Source organism: Siniperca chuatsi, linkage group LG10 (genome assembly GCF_020085105.1).
Source record: "Siniperca chuatsi isolate FFG_IHB_CAS linkage group LG10, ASM2008510v1, whole genome shotgun sequence".
In the NCBI taxonomy this organism is placed as follows: Eukaryota; Metazoa; Chordata; class Actinopteri; order Centrarchiformes; family Sinipercidae; genus Siniperca; species Siniperca chuatsi.
In genome coordinates, this window is record NC_058051.1 from 19,771,508 (window position 1) to 19,788,868 (window position 17,361).

The window sequence follows — 17,361 nt, forward strand, 5'->3', positions numbered from 1 at the left end:
TATTATTACTGAAGCATAAAACCATCATTTTCCCTGGAAATATTTCTCTTTTTTAGCTATAAGTATCAGACCTGACCCCATGGAATTGATGGCGACACTCTAATTAATGGATAGAGTTTTCGTTGGGCGCTTTCAAAGATGTGTGTGTGCCTCTGTATGTGTGTGTGTTGGTTTCTGACGAACATTATCCTGCGTTGTAGAGTTTTGTAATCCAGCCATGGACTCTGACTAGAGTACTAAAGTGCTGCTAACAAGGCCTGTTTAACATTCTCTCCCCTGCTCAACATACAATTATTCCACTTCGCTGCCATTAACATGTACAGTAGGACTGGGCTTTTAATTGGCCTGATATGACTAATGCCAGATCAACTTGGATTTGCTAATTAGTTTTTGCTTTAAAAGTGCCATCAGGACATGAAATATTCATTGATGTGAGGTGGAGCAAGGACTGTGGGTGGTATTAGTGGGATATTAGTGGTATAGGCAGGCTGTTCGAATGTGCCGGGAGAAGAGATTGAACCTACATTGGCCTGTTGTGGTCTGTTATTCATACTTTGGGTGAGGTGTTAGTTTTTCGTCATAATTTTAAACACCCACACACACACACAAAGAGACGCACGCACATTCAGCCCGCATACGCATACACCACCTCCATTCTCAGCATCACAAGGCCACCTCTTCTTCTCCAGCCCCCACCTCCCCTCTCTCTCTCTGCCTCTCCTGCTATCACCTCCCCCTCTGCCCTCCACCCCCTTCCCATTATTTCATCTGTTCTTTTTTCCCTTGCTTCCTCGCCTCACATCCTTTTCTCTCTTCGTCACCTTTTCCCATTCCTTTGCTTCACCCCAGCACCCGTCCTCCCCTCACCCTCTGCTCCGTCCCAGCTGCATCTCCCTTTTTCACTTGTTTTTTCTCCATGTCTCCTCCTCTCCCTCCTTTTCCTCCTCCTCCTCCTCCACCTTCTCCTTTTCTTTTTCTCTCCCACTTCTTAATCTTCCACCTCTCCTCCTCCTCCACCACCACCACCCCCTCCTCTGCTGTAAGTGGGCCAGGTGCCTCCTGTGGCCTCCCCTACTCCATTTCTCATTTTTACCCTTCCTCTACTCCCTTTCTCATTTTTACCCTCTCCCTGTTCTCTTTCTCATTTTTATCCTTCCCCCTGACCCTAGCTCATATTTATACATCCCCTTAATGCAACAGCTAACAACAATGGACGCAGGGTCCACATTTCTGCTAAAACACAAACATCTTTTAGCCTAATGCAGTCTTAGCCGCAAAGATGAGCCGTACAAGTTAGAACAACTTCTTGCTTTAAGTTCGAAGGTGACGTCTCAAAGGGGAAGTTGGATTATTTTATTTATAAAGGCTTTTTCAGCACTAAAAACCTGATCCTTTGTGTATTATTATGTGAACTTTACAAATCGGTGATGAAACAAGGAGCTCTGTCATTGGTGCTGGACATTTTATGAGCTCCCCTGTGTCAGTATAGTTCCCTTTATGAACAAGAGAGGTGAAGCCAGTCCAGATGTGAACAGAAGTGAGTAGGTTCACATCCCTTTTTCAGTGGTGAGGGGCAAACTTGCCCATTGGCCTTCTCACTGCTCTTTCCAATGTTATATTTGCACAAACGAATGCACACACACACACAAACATGCATATACATGGAGGTCTCATTGTTGCTGTCTTTTTGTTTGTTGCTCTGTGAATGTGCACGGTGAGCTGGCAATGCGCTTTTCACCTCATCCCGTCCTCTCTATTTTCTCCCCCCCCACCACCACCACCACTCTTCCTTTCACTCATTGTCATTCTCTCTGCCTTTGTCTCTCTCTGGCTCTTTCTCTTGCCCTCTTCTTTTTCTCTTACTTTCTCACCCCCACACGCTTCCCTCCCTTCCTATATCTCACCCCCCCTGGTTGTTTTGGTGTGCGCGCTGGTGTGTCACGAAGGGGGTGGCGGTTGATTGGTGGTTGGTGGTTTGGACGGACACCTAATACTGGCACTGCCTCACAATGTGGGAATGTGTAACTTGTTCAAAATTAGGTTTCCAAGGTGGGTGTTGTCCTTAGTGATGGTGAGCACGATCATGAGAGTTTACACAGTGGTCCTTTTGTCTCTCCCTCCCTCTTTGTGTCTCTTATGTCTGGCTATGGCACTTCCGTACATGAATTTGCAGTTCTTTCCATCACTGTTGGGGGGGAACAATAGTTCCAAAAGCCTGCAAGCCATGGCAGCCGTTCATGTTAATCAACAGGTGACAGTCAAACGTCAAACCGAATTGGAGTAAACACGCTCTGCGTGAAAAGACAGACAGATAAGGAGGAGGGAGAAAAGGATGATAGAAGAAGAGAGGACAGGATAGAAGTGAGGATCCAGGTGAGGCATTGTCTGATCGAACCTCGCTCTTCGTCAATCACAGTGGACACTGTAGCCTCAAGCCACACCAGCATCCATTAAAAAGTTGCTTATTTTAAGCAATTCCATTTCAGCAAAAGAAACTTTGCTTGAAACTTGACCTAAAATCTGCTGGGGTTTTTTATCAGTGGCTTTAGAAGACATAGCAGTAAATTGCTGCAATCCCTCCCTGAACAGCCAATCACGGCACAGCACAGAACTTCATTGATTTTGCATCTTCACTGATTACTACTAGAATTTACTCAGCAGAAGGACCGCAGCCAGTCTGTATTGAAACCACTGAAAAGATCACTGAAAGGGCAGACCTTCAGTATCAATGCTACGTATTGATGAACATCTATGGTGATACACTGTGTGGTATATTGAACTCTCAAGTCTTCTAGCCAAAATTGAGTGTCCTCCATGTCCAGGTCTTTAATAGTCCACTAAGCAACCCTACAGTAGATGAGAAACCCACTGGGGATTTGCAACCATCGATCTCAAGCTACACTGACGCTCCTTCCATGTTCTATTCTTCTTTTGCTGCTTCGATACTACTTTTCTTCCATCTCTATTGCTTTATTTGTTCCCCATCTCTCTTAACTTTTCCTTTCCCTCTTTTTTTCTTCTTGCATCTCCTGTCTCCCTCCCTCTTTCTTACCCTTCACTGTCTCTTTTCTGACTCCAAAATGTGAGTCTCTCTATATTTAGATGCTCTTCTCCTCTCCCCTTGATTTCTCTCCCTTTATCTCACCTCCTTTTTTCTACTCTTGAAGGACAGATTCGCAAAAGCGCTCAGAGATTCATCAGTGTTGTGTAGTAGCTGCTTTTTGATCAGCTTGATGAGTGACAATGCAGCCTCGGGCTATTATATACAAATGTGTTTTCACACTCCTCTATCTATATGTAAATCACTGTGCTGCTCAGTTGTACGGCAGGCTGTGGGAACGTTAGTTAGTAAGTTATTAGTGAATGCTGCATGTCGAGGGCTAAGTTAATATAGTAAAATTATGTGTTTTCCTTGTTTGTGTGTGCTCTGGAGTGTTTGTGAATTAGATTAGCTGGGAGTGAAGTCTCTTTTAATATTTGCTCAGGGGGGATGGAGGGTGTGCCTGTTGTCCTTGTGAGTACACACTTAAGCTGTGGCTTTTTTGCTCCCCTCTTTGCATGAGCTCATTGTAAGCTGCAGCCCAGTGTGGATTTGAGAAAGATGCCTCTGTTTGCTGTCTGACAGAGCGACAGTCACACCAAGTTACCCTTACACACACAGACACACTCTCTGGACACCCGCCTCGGCACCAGATAGCGACTGGCCACCAGCAGTGAGTCACCATTATTCAGTCATTCACTTGCACATTCAAAAACCACACATTTTAACAAACAACAATTAGCTTTTAGTCCTAAGACATTTCAGATATTTATTCCTTTAGGACTGGTTTTGTTGTACGATCTATTCATTTTTTACATTTTCTTCCATGTGGTTACCCTCTGTTTCATTTCCTCCATACTGTTCACTTGCTCCATGTATGTGTATGTGTATGTGTGTGTGTTCGTGTCTGAGACCTTTGTAGCTGGTGGCTGCAGTGACTGTTTTAACAGCTCGGGAACAGGCTGCCTGTGTTCTGTGTGGTACAGTCATGTACAGTCTTGTCTAGCTGAGTCGTGACAGGTTGCTTTTTTGCTGTGACAGGTTTTGTGTTAAGACCTATGGAAGGGTCTGGACAACCAGATGCATGCACACACACACACACACACACAGACTCTCTATGAGTGGCTCGCTGGCAGAACGAGATATCAGGGTGGGTGTTAAATGGGAGTTTTGAGCCTCGCCAGAGCCTTATATTGTCATCATCTCTTTAGCCACAAAGCCATTTGGTGCTTTTCAAAACATTCGCCAAATGACAAAATGAAGTGAAACTGGAGGAGAAAAGGCAAAAGGATATAAAAGTCAGCTAGAGGAATAAGGGAGAATTAAAAGAAATTCAGTATTTTTACAACCAGGGATTTATTTTTGTTTTGTCTCAGTGTAAAGAACATGAGCGGTCAGATGATCACACACGTTGGGGGTGAAACTAAAAGTGGACGCACCCAAAGCTCACCCAAATGTGAGTGGTGGAAGAAGTACTGAGTCCCTTTACTTAAGTAAAAGTGGAAATATCATGGTCTAAAAATACTCCATTAAAAGTAAAAGTCCAGAATTCAAAATGTTACTTAAGTAAAAGTATTATCAGCAAAATGTACTTAAAGTATCAAAAGTAGACATACTCATTATGCAGAATTTCACAGTATTATATTCTAGAATATTTTATTCTGTTTGTATGTAAGAGCATTGTAATGTTGTAGTTTGTCAATGTGAAGCCAATTTTAGATGTACAGTTTGTATACTACTGGGTAGATTAGTAGTATAGTACTGCATCATATCATATAAGCATATCGTGTTTTTTTATGTAAAAAGTAACTTGTAAAAGTATGTCAAATAAATGTAGTGGAGTAAAAAGTACAATATTTCACTCTGAAATGTAGTGGAGCAGAAGTAAAAAGTAGCACTGAATGGAAATACTCAAGTAACTATATACAACTATGCTAAAATTGTACTTGAGTAAATGTACTTAGTTACATCCCACCACTGCTTATTGCATAGAAAAACTGTGAATAACTTGAGTACACTAAAAGTACATGGCCAAAAGTATGTGGACATCTCTATCTACATACAGTAGATGGTATGTGTCTACCTCAGGTTTGGGGCTGTCATGGTAAGGGTTAGGTTGCTTAATTTCAGTTATGGGAAATCTTCAGCCTACTTTGATTTTTTTTTTGACAATAGTGTACTTCCAATTTTGCTGCAACAATTTAGAGAAGGCCCTTTCCTGTTTCTAAATGACAAAGAAATGGTTTTTCAATTTTGGTGAGCCCTGAACTCAACCCTATCAAACACCTTTGGGATGAACTGGAACACTGACTGCGAGTCAGGCCTTATCCTGAAATATCCCTGCTGTCTGGTTCTAAAATTTTGTGGAAAACCTTCCCAGAAAATTAGAGGCTGTTATAGCAGGGTATTCATGCCCATTGTTTTGAGATGAGATGTTTAACAATCATAAATGGGTGTAATGTTTCAGGTGTCAACATACTTGCCTGTGTATAGTGCAGAGTACAAAATTGAAACTAGAAAGTCAGTCTGCAAAATCTATTGGATGTTCACAGTTGGAAAGTTTAGGTAATACTTTTAATGTTTGTCTTCATTTTCCTTTCCAAACAAGTACGGTATATCTCAGGGTTTCTTTGCAGCCCGTATGATTGTCTGACCATTCTTTTGTTGGCTGATAGGACTCTGCATCAAATACAATTTTATAAAAATGTTTTTATAACCCAGGTTTTGAAAAACAAAAGATTTTTCATTTAAATAAAAATGCTCAAAGTAAGACCAGGCAGTTTTTACACTACTAAGGTTAGGAAAGCAAAGGGGGAAAAAAAAGATAATGCATCTGTGACCAGAAAAAAACCCTTACACAGTACGCAGAGTTCCCAGAAGTCAGAAACTAATCCTGTTATTAGACAGTTGCACCTTAAAACTCCACCTTCCATGAATTCCCTCATGATATCAGGGGTTTGTACATCAGCAGATGAGTCTCCAAAGTGTTGCAGTGATGAAAGTGGGTTGTACATCAGGAGACCACAAAGGGTGATGTGGTCATTGTCACATGAGACACCCCCCCCCCCCCCCCCCACCATTATACTAATCTCCTCCCACCTGCAAAACCAAATACAGACACTTCCTGTAGGTGATTTCACTTCCCTGTACCACACAGATATGCTTTTCAGAGAAGTAGCCCTTTCCTGTCTTAAAATTATACTTAAATCTGAGTAATTAGGGGAAAGTACGGTCATGCATTTTTGTATAGCCGGTGTAGTTCTGTGGTGATTAATGATAGAGCTGTGAAGATAAAAAGTAAAACTCAGTAACTAATAATCCTCTTGGGGCATAGTAAAATTATCAATCAACACACATATACACATATTCTTTTTGGGCTCTTATTGAGAAACTTATACATAACTTGCACATACATTACTTGTGATTGCACTGCAGCTGTAATGAAAAGCTATTGACTGATGGTCTGTTTTTATACAAAACTTTAGTATGAAGTAGATAAGTGAAAGATTCCAGCGCTGGTCGTTTGACATTTGAATGACGCCTCCTAACTCACAGCTCAGCATATCAGGACTCCATCCCTATGTGCCTAGGTGGCTAATACTGCTGCTGTCAATGTTAAAAGCAACACATATCAAAACAAAAGACTCACTGTCTGGCTATCTGTTCCCGTCCCTTCACCTCTCCATTCCTCCCCCCTCTCTCTGCCTTTCACATCCTCCCTTCCCTTTTCTTCTCCCATCCTTTCCTCCTTTTGTTGCACTCCTTTATTTCCGGTTCTCACTCTCATTTCTCCCTGTCCTCTCACCTTCCCTCCTCTGCCTCCCTCTCTCTCTCCCTCTTGTATAGCCCTCTTTCTCCTGCCGCTTCGTTGTCTTACAGTCCTCCTCATTCGCCCCTCTCCGCCCCTCCCTCCCGCTCTCCCCCTCCTTTCATTTTGGGTTCTCCGACAGTGGTAATGAGATGTTTCATTATTTGCATTTCACAGCTTTTAATAGAGAGAGAATTTAGGCTAAGCCCCGGGTCGTCAGTCAGGGAGTTACCATGGGAGACATAGCAGGCTTAGGGGCCTAGAGAGAAAGATAGTCCAGAAACTACACACACATACACGCACACATGCATGTCTTCCTGTTTTACACAAGACACAGCAAGAAGACAAATACAGAGATAGGTAGATGGGGTGATATGGCATTTCTCACTATTTTTGGAAATCTCTTGATATGTCGAATAGTATCACTGACACTTTGTGGGTCATTGGAGGCACCCAAGGTGAAATTGACACTCAGCCTATAGTGCTCAGGCCAATGAACATCAACATCATCGCCTTAGTCGCACCTCTAATCCCAGTCCATCCTTACTATGGCTGGATTTCCATATGATCACTCTAGGCTTAACACCTGTGTGGCTAAAGGGGGCAAGGTGGCAGAGAAAGCCTGGAGCTGCTATTGTACACATTAGTGTAATAAGCTGGAAGGGAGGCTTATAGACGCAAATATTTTGGCAGGTGTACTGAATGTGAACATGTGCAAAAAGCATGATGAGCAGCATGGAGGTCTTCAGGTGTAGATGTGGAGGGTCCAGGTATTGTTTTCGGGAAGTGCATGTAGGAGTGGACTGAGGGGGGGGGGGAAGCAAGTAGCACTAAGTCTCCATAAGCCTCCTGGATCCTCTTTGGTCCCTCTCCACATGACATGGCTATCTTTCTTTGAGTCAATCTCCTCCTCCACCTTGACTCCCTGGATGCCGGCCAAAGAAACAGAGCATGGCCAGAGAAAGGGAGAGCGAGGTAGAGGTGCAAAATGTGGCATGATTAGAGCTGGTGGGGAAGGTGGAGAAAATAAAGGTGGACAGATGGAGGGTGTGTGATAAAAGAAACAAGGGGAACTGGCAACACGAACACTTGCAGGGAGATATAAAGAAGTCAGAGACAGAGATAAAATGAGAGACAAACATGAACAGTAGCGTATTTTCAACAGAAAATAAATGGCAAAGAAGCAAAGAACGAGCCTTTCACAGCTAATAGATTTGTTGTGTTATTTTTCTAATTGCAGCTTGCATGCCTGCCTGTGTGTAGTTGTGTGTGCATGTATGTCATGTGCACATGTGTTAGTATGTGTTATTTTTGTCTGCGCCTGCCTTGTTGATGGGCTGCCACCCTGGCTTGTACCGGAAGGCTGCCAGCTCCATCGGATTGGGGATTAACCCCGGGATAATGGCCTTGATGCCCAGTTGAGTGGAAGCAAAGCTGTTTAAAAAATATTGGCTGCCTGAGTCACTCTCTCCTCTCTTCCTGTCTCCCCTTCTTTCTATCTTCTGTCTCTATCTTTCTAGCCTTGCTGTCTGCGATTATGCTCCATATCTTTTCTCTCTGTTTTTCACTGTTCTTTATCTGTCTTTTTCTTCAGCTCTTTACCCTTTTCTTTTTCTTTTATATTGTGGATTTGAAAATAATACTAGTAAACTTTGAAATCTAATACAACTTAAAAAAATGTTTAAGTAGAGGAACTAGTAGATTTTACTCTGGGAAGTAATGGCTGTCCTCTATCATAGTGTCATGTGTTCAAAGAACAGTGCCTCCATTGTCCTGCTGAATTTCATTTTAACTCCACTTATGCATGCTGTCATATTTTTCCAGTATTTTCTCTTATAATATGGGAAAAAGTCCACTTGCAAGCAAACCAATTAATATCAAACCACTCTTAATATCTTTTTCTTGAGGTTAACATTGTTTGTTTCACTTTGTTTTGAAAGCTTCACATAATATATAATTCATTTAGTGCAGATCTGCCAACCTGTTTGCTTTTTCCACAGAAACTGCCTGCTATGATATGGTAGTGTGCTGGTGCAAGTCACTACTGGAAAATAGGCAAAGGGGAACATGTTGCTTTTTTAGCTTAACTGATAAAATTTTGCAGCTGAGGCATGAAGTTGGGATGGTTGACAACATAAATGCCAACTCTTGGCTATTGAATCATGACTTGATATCCCCTCCTCTTTTCTCTTCACCTTTATTGCAGCATCATGCTTAGACATGTCAAACTCTACACAAGAGTACAATCAAATGACAAACTGTAGCCTAATATGTGTAATACAGATGCTAAGTTTTTTTTTTAATGTTTTTTTTCATACTGGTAAAAACCTACATTAACTGATTTTTGTGGCAGCCTAACAATCTGGAAACATAATATTCACATATTATCGTCATCATAAAGTTGATAGAGCAAATGACTTAGCAAACAGTTACTTATTAACACATCTAGCAGATATGGCACAACATTAGCGTTTGGAGTTGTGTTTCTGGCTGATGAATTCTGATCAATGTATCCACTCTCTTTTAGCTCTGTTTTGGTCTCCACCAACTCCTGAGAAAAGTATCTGGTTCTTTAGCGGCTAAATAAACCATAAAGCCAGAACAATGAGCTGAAAGATGCTAAAACATCTGCAGAGCTGAGGCGAACTACAGGTGATAATTATCTGTTAATACAAGTGACCCCTTTCACATTACACATAGGCATTTGACCCATTGTTAATATAAAAAATGGACTAGTGCAGATATGCAAAGACAAAAATTTGGTTTCAGTGATTTACCAAAAATGCACATATTCTTTGGTAGTTTTGCAGCAAACATACATCAACAGGAACAAGTTCAGTCTGCATGTCAAATGTTTATTTAAATGTTAACAGTCTGATTTTGCTCTTTATTTAATAATGAGTTTTATTTATTTATTTTACCACTCACATGAGGGGCTCTGTGAACTCCGTGTTCCCTCAGTTTGACATGCTCGTCCAACTAGCCATTTTATCAAATAATGAGCAGAATTGTTACATTTGTTGAGCAGAGGGCCACAATTTGAATGTAGTGTGATTAGCTGAGGGTGGCAATTTTACAAGCAGCACACTGGCCACTAAATGATAATTTGCCCTGACCAACTGGAAATCCCTTAATTCAAAATAAATATAACTGCAAGCGTATGAAACTGCTTGGGTAGCGCTAACACACTTGAAGGAACCTGCACCCAGTTAAACCTTGTACCTGCAAGAATGTTAATGAGGAGTGAATCAACAGACAGGTTTGACCAAGGAAAACTGTGCTGCATGTGAGTTTTATTTGCTAAAATATGATAGGTAATCATTTATTAACACCCTATGTGAAGATGTTTCATGCATTGTAACATTTCCATCCAGTGTGATGTCTGATTGTCTCGTGAAATCACAGCATGAGAGCCCTGTACAAACAAAGTATTGCTCTGCCTTTGATCCAGAAGGACCTTGCGCACTGTCTCCCCACGGTCCTGTGCGGTCAAGGAGGCAGATAAATGGCTCGGAGGGACAGGCTGCATTAAGAGAAGCACAAGAAGGAGGAAGCCCCATTCTCTCACTCCATCACACGTCTCATCTCTTTAGTCGTAAGGCTGGGGCCTAAAGTGACTTTGCTTTGATGTGACCAGGACAAACCGGGTGTGATGTCATGACGGCTCTGCTAAGTGTGTGTGTTTTTAGTTCTTGTTTGTGTATTTAGGGGCAGGGGCTGGATATGTGTGTGTTTTTAGTTCTTGTTTGTGTATTTAGGAGCAGGGGCTGGATATGTGTGTGTTTTTGTATGAGGGAAGGGGGGAGTTGAGGAGGATATTCACTTTTGATTTGGCCTCAGAAGGGTGACAGGGACTTGGAGCTCCGGTGGCATGCTCTACTGAAACAATTAGTGATGTTACGTTCGCAAACGATTCGATTCTTTTCAACAAGTCTTTGGTATGAACGAAGGGAACCGAGGTGTACTTGGTTTGTGACTTGGTTCTTTTTATCGTTACGCCCAAATTTCACTGCCTGCCCGAAATCCACTCCCCTTTACGTGAACAGTGTACCAGTAACATTACCACTCTAGTCACAAACTGTCGGCGACTCACAGCGCGATAGTGAGTCCACTTGATTACTATCCCAGTGTATGCTGGTGTTGCATCAGCTGGGTGGAGTTAAAAAGTTTTCTAATATTAAGTGTTGCATGAATTGCATTCAAGGCAAGGCAACTTTACATAACACATTTCATGCAGAGGGCAAATTCACTGACAATGCAGAGGGATATGGCGTCACCTTGCATAATGTTTACAATGCGGATCATTGACATTAGATCTGGTAATACAAGTAATTTAGTGCTGCTACACCTAGTCCACACATGCAAAATAAAAAATTTAATTATATTGATGAGATGTCGAAATTTGAATCTGATCCAAATCTTACCCTATCATTATCCTAGTGATTATTTCGCAGCTAAACCTAGTAACCCCCGCCCCCTCAAAAAAAAAAGAAAAAGAACGATGAGCCTTCTTTTGAACGGCTCTCGTAAAGGAACAGAGCCATAAGATTCGGCTCCCTTCAAAGAGCTGTATTTCCCATCACTAGAAACAATTGTCTGACCACAAATAAGCGCTCATAGACTGTCAGCCTGCCTCCTGATGACTTTTTCCTTGCTTTTTTTGCGGTGAAATTTCATAGAGGGATGAAAAGCTTTTTTCTGCTCTGTGACATCCTGAAAGCAGGCTTTAGTTTCTGTAGCCTTGGTGAGACTGCTAATGCTTTGGATGAGACACACAAGTCTGCCTCTCTGTCTTTACTTGATTTTCAGACAAGTTCATTTTATCTTACTTTCCCATCTTGTTTCAAGTGTGTATTTGGGAAAAAAAGTGTGCTATAAATCAAGGCTGTACTCACATTGTAGATGGAGCGGGTTTTGGATCCTGTTGATGGTCTAAGCTCGTGGGGAAAGATGGAGTAGCGCTCTGAGGAAATGAAAAGCCAGAATGAATGTGGGTGTTTATGTACTGTAGTAAGGGTAGCGTTGGGATTGGTTCCTCTGGAAAAAGGGTCTTTGACTGGAGGGAATTGGACATGCTGAAATTAAACAAGCCAATTAGGCAAGCAAAGAGTTTAGAGGTCAAAGCGCACTCCATTGAAATTCCTCTTCTCTGCCTAACTACTAACTCAGTATGTCTCTGAGTCTGTTGAAGCAATAAATCTGATTAAACCTCTCCCTCTCTTTCTCTCTGTCCTTTGCTGTTGTTTTACCCTCCACTGAACATTGTTTTTGTTAAATTTGAGGCACCATTTAACATGTCTTTGGGTGCAATCCCAGCCACACATTCACACCACATACACACAAACTCACACTCGCCGTAAAACTTGATTACTTCCTTAGAAACATGGCCTCCTGAGTGCAGTACCGCACTGACATTATTATTAGCTCTTCGGACATGCATTACCACATAGAATGAAAAGTTGCGCTAATGAACTTTAGTCCCAGTTACCAGACTTACTCTATCCCCACACACTGGGTTGTTTGAATATAATAATAATAACAATAATAATAATAATAATAATAATAATCTCAGAGACAGATATCCTTAAACTAGAGCAAAACATTCAGCAATGGCAGCCTTGTTCCAGCTGTTAATTTGGTAAAGGTGGATTTCTTTCAGTGCTTCCTTTCAGCTGCCAATAGATACATGTTTCAGCTGCTGACCTGTGTGTGCTGTACAGTGACCTTGTAAAAAAACAAGGAATAGCAGGGTATTGAGGTATTTCTCAGAAAATAAATGACTTCTTCTGTGTTTTATGTGGCTTTGAGAGGGAGCATATCTTATATTGTAGACCGGGCTATACAATTGAATGTGCCAGTGGCCCTGAGAGAAGAAGAGCAGAGAGAGGAGGAGGGGAGCTGCTGTGTCTTTAAAGCCCCTTGGTTTGTCTCCAAAGGTGAGAGGTGAGGACTCTCAATACCTCCAACAGGGCAACGCAGAAAGGAAAGAATATCTCAAGGTTAGACCGCCAACACAATTTTTTCTAAGAAATGTGTGAGCTGGAGGATTAAAAACACTTGCCTCAAAACATACCTTTTGAGATTCTGAGGGACACTGTTATTCTGCATTCATATCCAAATTTTTCCTCCTCACAGTTCTTCATTTCTATGACTTAAAGAAATGCATGTCAAAGTGAAAGGTTGTGAGCTAGCCATGCATTGATCAAACCCAGGACAGTTTTTTGAGAAAGAGAGGCTTCAGCAGTTGTCACCATCAGTCCATCCGCTCGTCCACTGCTGTTCATAGAAGGTGTGTTTGTCCAAGTGGACGTGGGAGACACTGTGGATTTATCTGATCTTACAAGCCATCAGGTTGAGCAGAGCTTTGCTAAACATGACCTGAAGTGTGCCGGCCCCCGAGCAAATGCTGCTGTCACCTTGGCCAACCCGAGCTGTCATCTCTCAGAATGGCCCATGAGAGCTGACAGCTGTGGCGTTCCCAAAACAAATCACTGCTGCGTTTGGTAACACTCTGCGTCCCCGCGATTTAGCCCTCACCAAGACGAGAGCGGGAGCGGCGGCTGCTAATGCTCTGTCTAATGCACTGCCTCCGTGTGTGTTCATCTTCTTCTTCCACTCCGTGTGTGTGTGTGTATGTTTGTGTTTGCAAGGGCATATGCGGTTTCTCTTTGTTTTTCCGCCACCTCGTTGAATAGTTCAACATAGCGATGTGCACATCTCCCTTTGTCTCCTTCTACTCTCCTCTCTCTGTGGCCTTCACTTGCATCTGCTCAAAATACCTCTTGCATGTCATCTAACCTGTAGACAGAATAAACATAATGTTTTATCTATGCTCAAGGAAAAACCCATTTACATCGTAGCTCAATATTTGTAAGCCCAAAAGCCAGAAGTTGAGATTCTTTTTGAGATAAAACATTGTAAAAATTCAAATATTGAGCTTTTCTGTGGCTTTTATTTTGTAAGATTAACAATAAAATATGCCAGTAAGCCCGTCACACTATCATGAATCCTGTCAATGAATACTGAAAAGTTGGATCTTCATTTACTGACAGTTGAGCAACTTCACAAATTGCCATTAAGGGTCTTTTCTCTGTAGTTTTCAGGAAAACTTTGTGTTCAAAACCTAGCCTGAACTGAACAAGATCAGAAACACTGAGGTGAAGGTTCAAGAGTGAATTTCTTAACTAGACAGTTGACTGAATATTCACAGGCGAAGGAGAGATGGAAAAAAAATAACAAGGAACTGAGGCTGTGTTTATTGATAAATTTAATGGTAAAGTGGTCTGTATTAAATGAGGTGTTTTTCTCCCTCTCAACTGTTTTGTGAAAGTGTCACGCTTTTTAACTGACATTTTTAATGAGCTTACACACACTCTCTCTCTCTCTTTCACACACACACACACTCCCACACACGCACACACACAAATGAACCTGTCAGACACGGTTTAAACACAGAGATTTTTGACTATTTGTTACTGGGCTGTTTTTAGACATCAAACTACGGCAGTTGAGATGTGGTTTCTATTGATGTCATTGTTTTTATGTCACAGTCATTACTGAGATATCCTTACCCTGGCTCATCTTTAAAGGAGTGGTTCAGCTAAATTTGCTTATTTTTCCCTGCTTACATGAAAATGAGACCAACGTTCTAAGCAAAGGGATTGACTATATAATGCCGGCCAACAACCATATATATGGACTTAAAGGAAAAATACCTGAATGTGATGCCAGAAATCTTGTTTTCTTTCCAGGAAATTACAAAGTGGCTTTGATTTAATTGCTCCTGTACTGTGTCACATTTCCATACTGTACATTTAATGGTACAACATACTTTATACTAATATTCTGATATTACATGATGTTACATCTGAAGTACATTTCTTGCGTGTCTTCTTTTGTTTCCCAGCAGACGTTTGGAGGAGAGGCTTTTGTTCAGCTACACAGATGAACAACAGGAAGGAGGACATGGAGATCGCCTCTCACTACCGTCAGCTCCTCAGAGAGCTCAATGAGCAGAGGCAGCACGGCATCCTCTGCGACGCCTGTGTCATTGTGGACGGAAAGATCTTCAAGGCCCATAAGAACGTCCTCCTGGGCTCCTCGCGCTACTTCAAGACTCTTTACTGCCAGGTAAGGAACTGCTACACTCAGGAAGACGGGTCAAGGGAGTCTGTTAAGTACTTGTTTTTCTCTCAGATCACAGTTAAGTTCTGTGTTTTCTAGTTGAGAAAGCAATGTCAGAAGTTTAGTTATCCTGCATGAGATAAATAAAGAAGAATACACTCCTATGAACACTCTTTCTCACCCTTCAGGTTAAAAAAGGGGCAGAGCCTCACCACCAGACTACTGTCACTCACCTGGACATCGTCACAGCGACAGGCTTCAAAGCCATCCTGGACTTCATGTACTCAGCGCACCTCGCCCTCACCAGTAAGAATGTGATCGAGGTCATGTCAGCCGCCAGCTACCTGCAGATGACAGACATTGTACAGGCCTGCCACAGCTTCATCAAGGCTGCGCTGGACATCAGCATCCGCTCTGAGATGGCTGACGAACTGGCAGACTTTGAGATGGGAGCTGTTGCTGCTGCTGGCATAGGTGGAGGAGGTGGAGGAGGTGGAGGAGGAGTGGGTATAGCAGGACCAGGGTGTGTTGCGGGAGCGGGTTTAGGAGGAGGAGGAGGAGGGATAGTGGGCATGGCTTCTGAAGCCCTGGCCTCCATCATGTCTGGTCGCAGCACCTCCCCTTGGCTGGCGCGCCGAACCAGCCCGGCCAACTCTTCTGGGGACTCAGCCATCGCCAGCTGCCACGAGGGAGGCAGCACGTATGGTAAGGAGGACCAAGAACCCCCCAAGAGTCATGAGAGCCAGGAGGAAGCCTGCCATGACTCCCAGCCTGCCTGGCCACACGACTACAGGCCCGTCACTGTCAAAGAGGAACAGGTGTCCCCCGCCTCCTCCTCTCATCCCCGGGACACTCCCAGGGGGGCAGCCCAGAGCCAGGGGGAGCATGGGGCTGGAGGGGCTGCTGGAGGAGGCGGAGAGGGACCCTGGCAACCCCTATCAGGGTCAGGGCGGAGGAAGAACAGGAAGAACAAGGACACAGTCAGACATATTACCCAGCAGGCTGAGAGGAACTGGGACAGAGAGCGGGACAGGGAGAGAGACAGGGACAGTAGGCCTGGATCTCCTCTGCCCTCCATGCTGGCTGTGGCTGGATGGAACTACAACGGACAGGAAATCCCAGGTAAGGCTGACAAACCTGCTTCTTACAATGTTTACTGTCTCCTGTCTTTGGAAAGTGCTACTGCATATTTTTTATGTGACATAGACTAAACTGACAGTGCAGTAGATTTTAGTCTTCTCACATCAATGGTGAAAGCAAGCGATGTGTTTTCAGGTCTGAATACTGTTTTTATAGTGGATTTGTTGGTTAGATTATTAGTTTAGTGTCACAACAACAGGTAGAATTAACTTAGACTGGCTCTCAAAATTGGAAGGATCGACGCAGGCCAAAAGAAACCAGACCTGCACTTCTTGGAAAGGTGGTGCTGATTTAATGACTTTAAGGTTTTAGAGTTTCCCAGAGTTACTGCAGTTTTGTAATGTTGGCACCTAGTTAGTTATCCAGTCAAGTAATTAGTGAATGACTGGTGAGACAATAAGATTAGGTTAGATAATTAGGTGAGAGTCTCAACACTCCACTACGGTAGAATCTAATTTATCTGTACTTCCCTTGTTAAAAGACAACCAATAGGGCAGCAGCTGTGTGCAAGTAATCAAACTGCTTTGTTGACTTTCCTTGAACTCAAGTTCAACAGTGTGCATGATGCTTTACAGTACATATGCACTTAAGACTTTGAATGCTGTGCGGATATTTCAATGCATGTCAGCCATCTGCACAGTTTACTGGTATAAAATGACCTCTTTTCCTCCTGTGGAGATTAGCGAGCATCTACACTAACGTGTTAGGCCTAAGATGATTATCTCAAGTCTTGGAAGTGTGAGGTGAAGCCAGGGTAAATGCAGATTGATAATACATTCTCTTCTTACTGCAGTTAATGTAACTCACAATCCCGCATAAACAAGCAAATGCAAACACAACACAAACACACCCAAGCACACATTTATTTTGAGAAAGCGTCTCTTGATCCTCAGCCTTGCAGAATTGTTTAGTGAATTCCTTTACACTAAAAACTAATACATGAAAAACACTTAACTCTGTGTGTGTGTGCGCACTGGCGGGCCCAAGGCGTCGATAGGTAGATCATTAAAAGTAAGAGAAGCTAATCCTGGGCGCATTAAGGGAGTTGGCTGTGAAATGGGCACACGTCGCGCAGCGAAAGAAAACAGGATAATTGAATTGACCTGGGTCACTGCACGGATTACCAGCACGTCCTCGCCATCCCAGGCTCCTCCCCCTCTCTCTGGGGTTTAGGGAAGGACCTACTGGAAAGGGCAAGATGAGGGAAAAGGGAGAGAGAGTGGTAGATGAGAGGGGTAATGTGAGAGAG

General features: G+C 42.8%; 1 protein-coding gene across 5 annotated transcripts in view; it reads left to right on the top strand.

The window, feature by feature from the left end:
* The window catches only part of zbtb46 (zinc finger and BTB domain containing 46), a 59,252-nt gene that overhangs the window by 6,216 nt on the left and 35,675 nt on the right, over positions 1–17,361 (top strand). For 3 of the 5 annotated variants that reach the window (XM_044211766.1, XM_044211771.1, XM_044211769.1), the window contains exons 2-3: positions 14,755–14,978; positions 15,161–16,094. In XM_044211766.1, coding sequence (XP_044067701.1) covers positions 14,793–14,978; positions 15,161–16,094 — 1,120 coding nt within the window. In that variant the 5' untranslated portion in view covers positions 14,755–14,792. The remainder of the gene's footprint in view (positions 1–14,754; positions 14,979–15,160; positions 16,095–17,361) is intronic. The other 2 variants (XM_044211767.1, XM_044211770.1) reach the window with 1 other exon arrangement.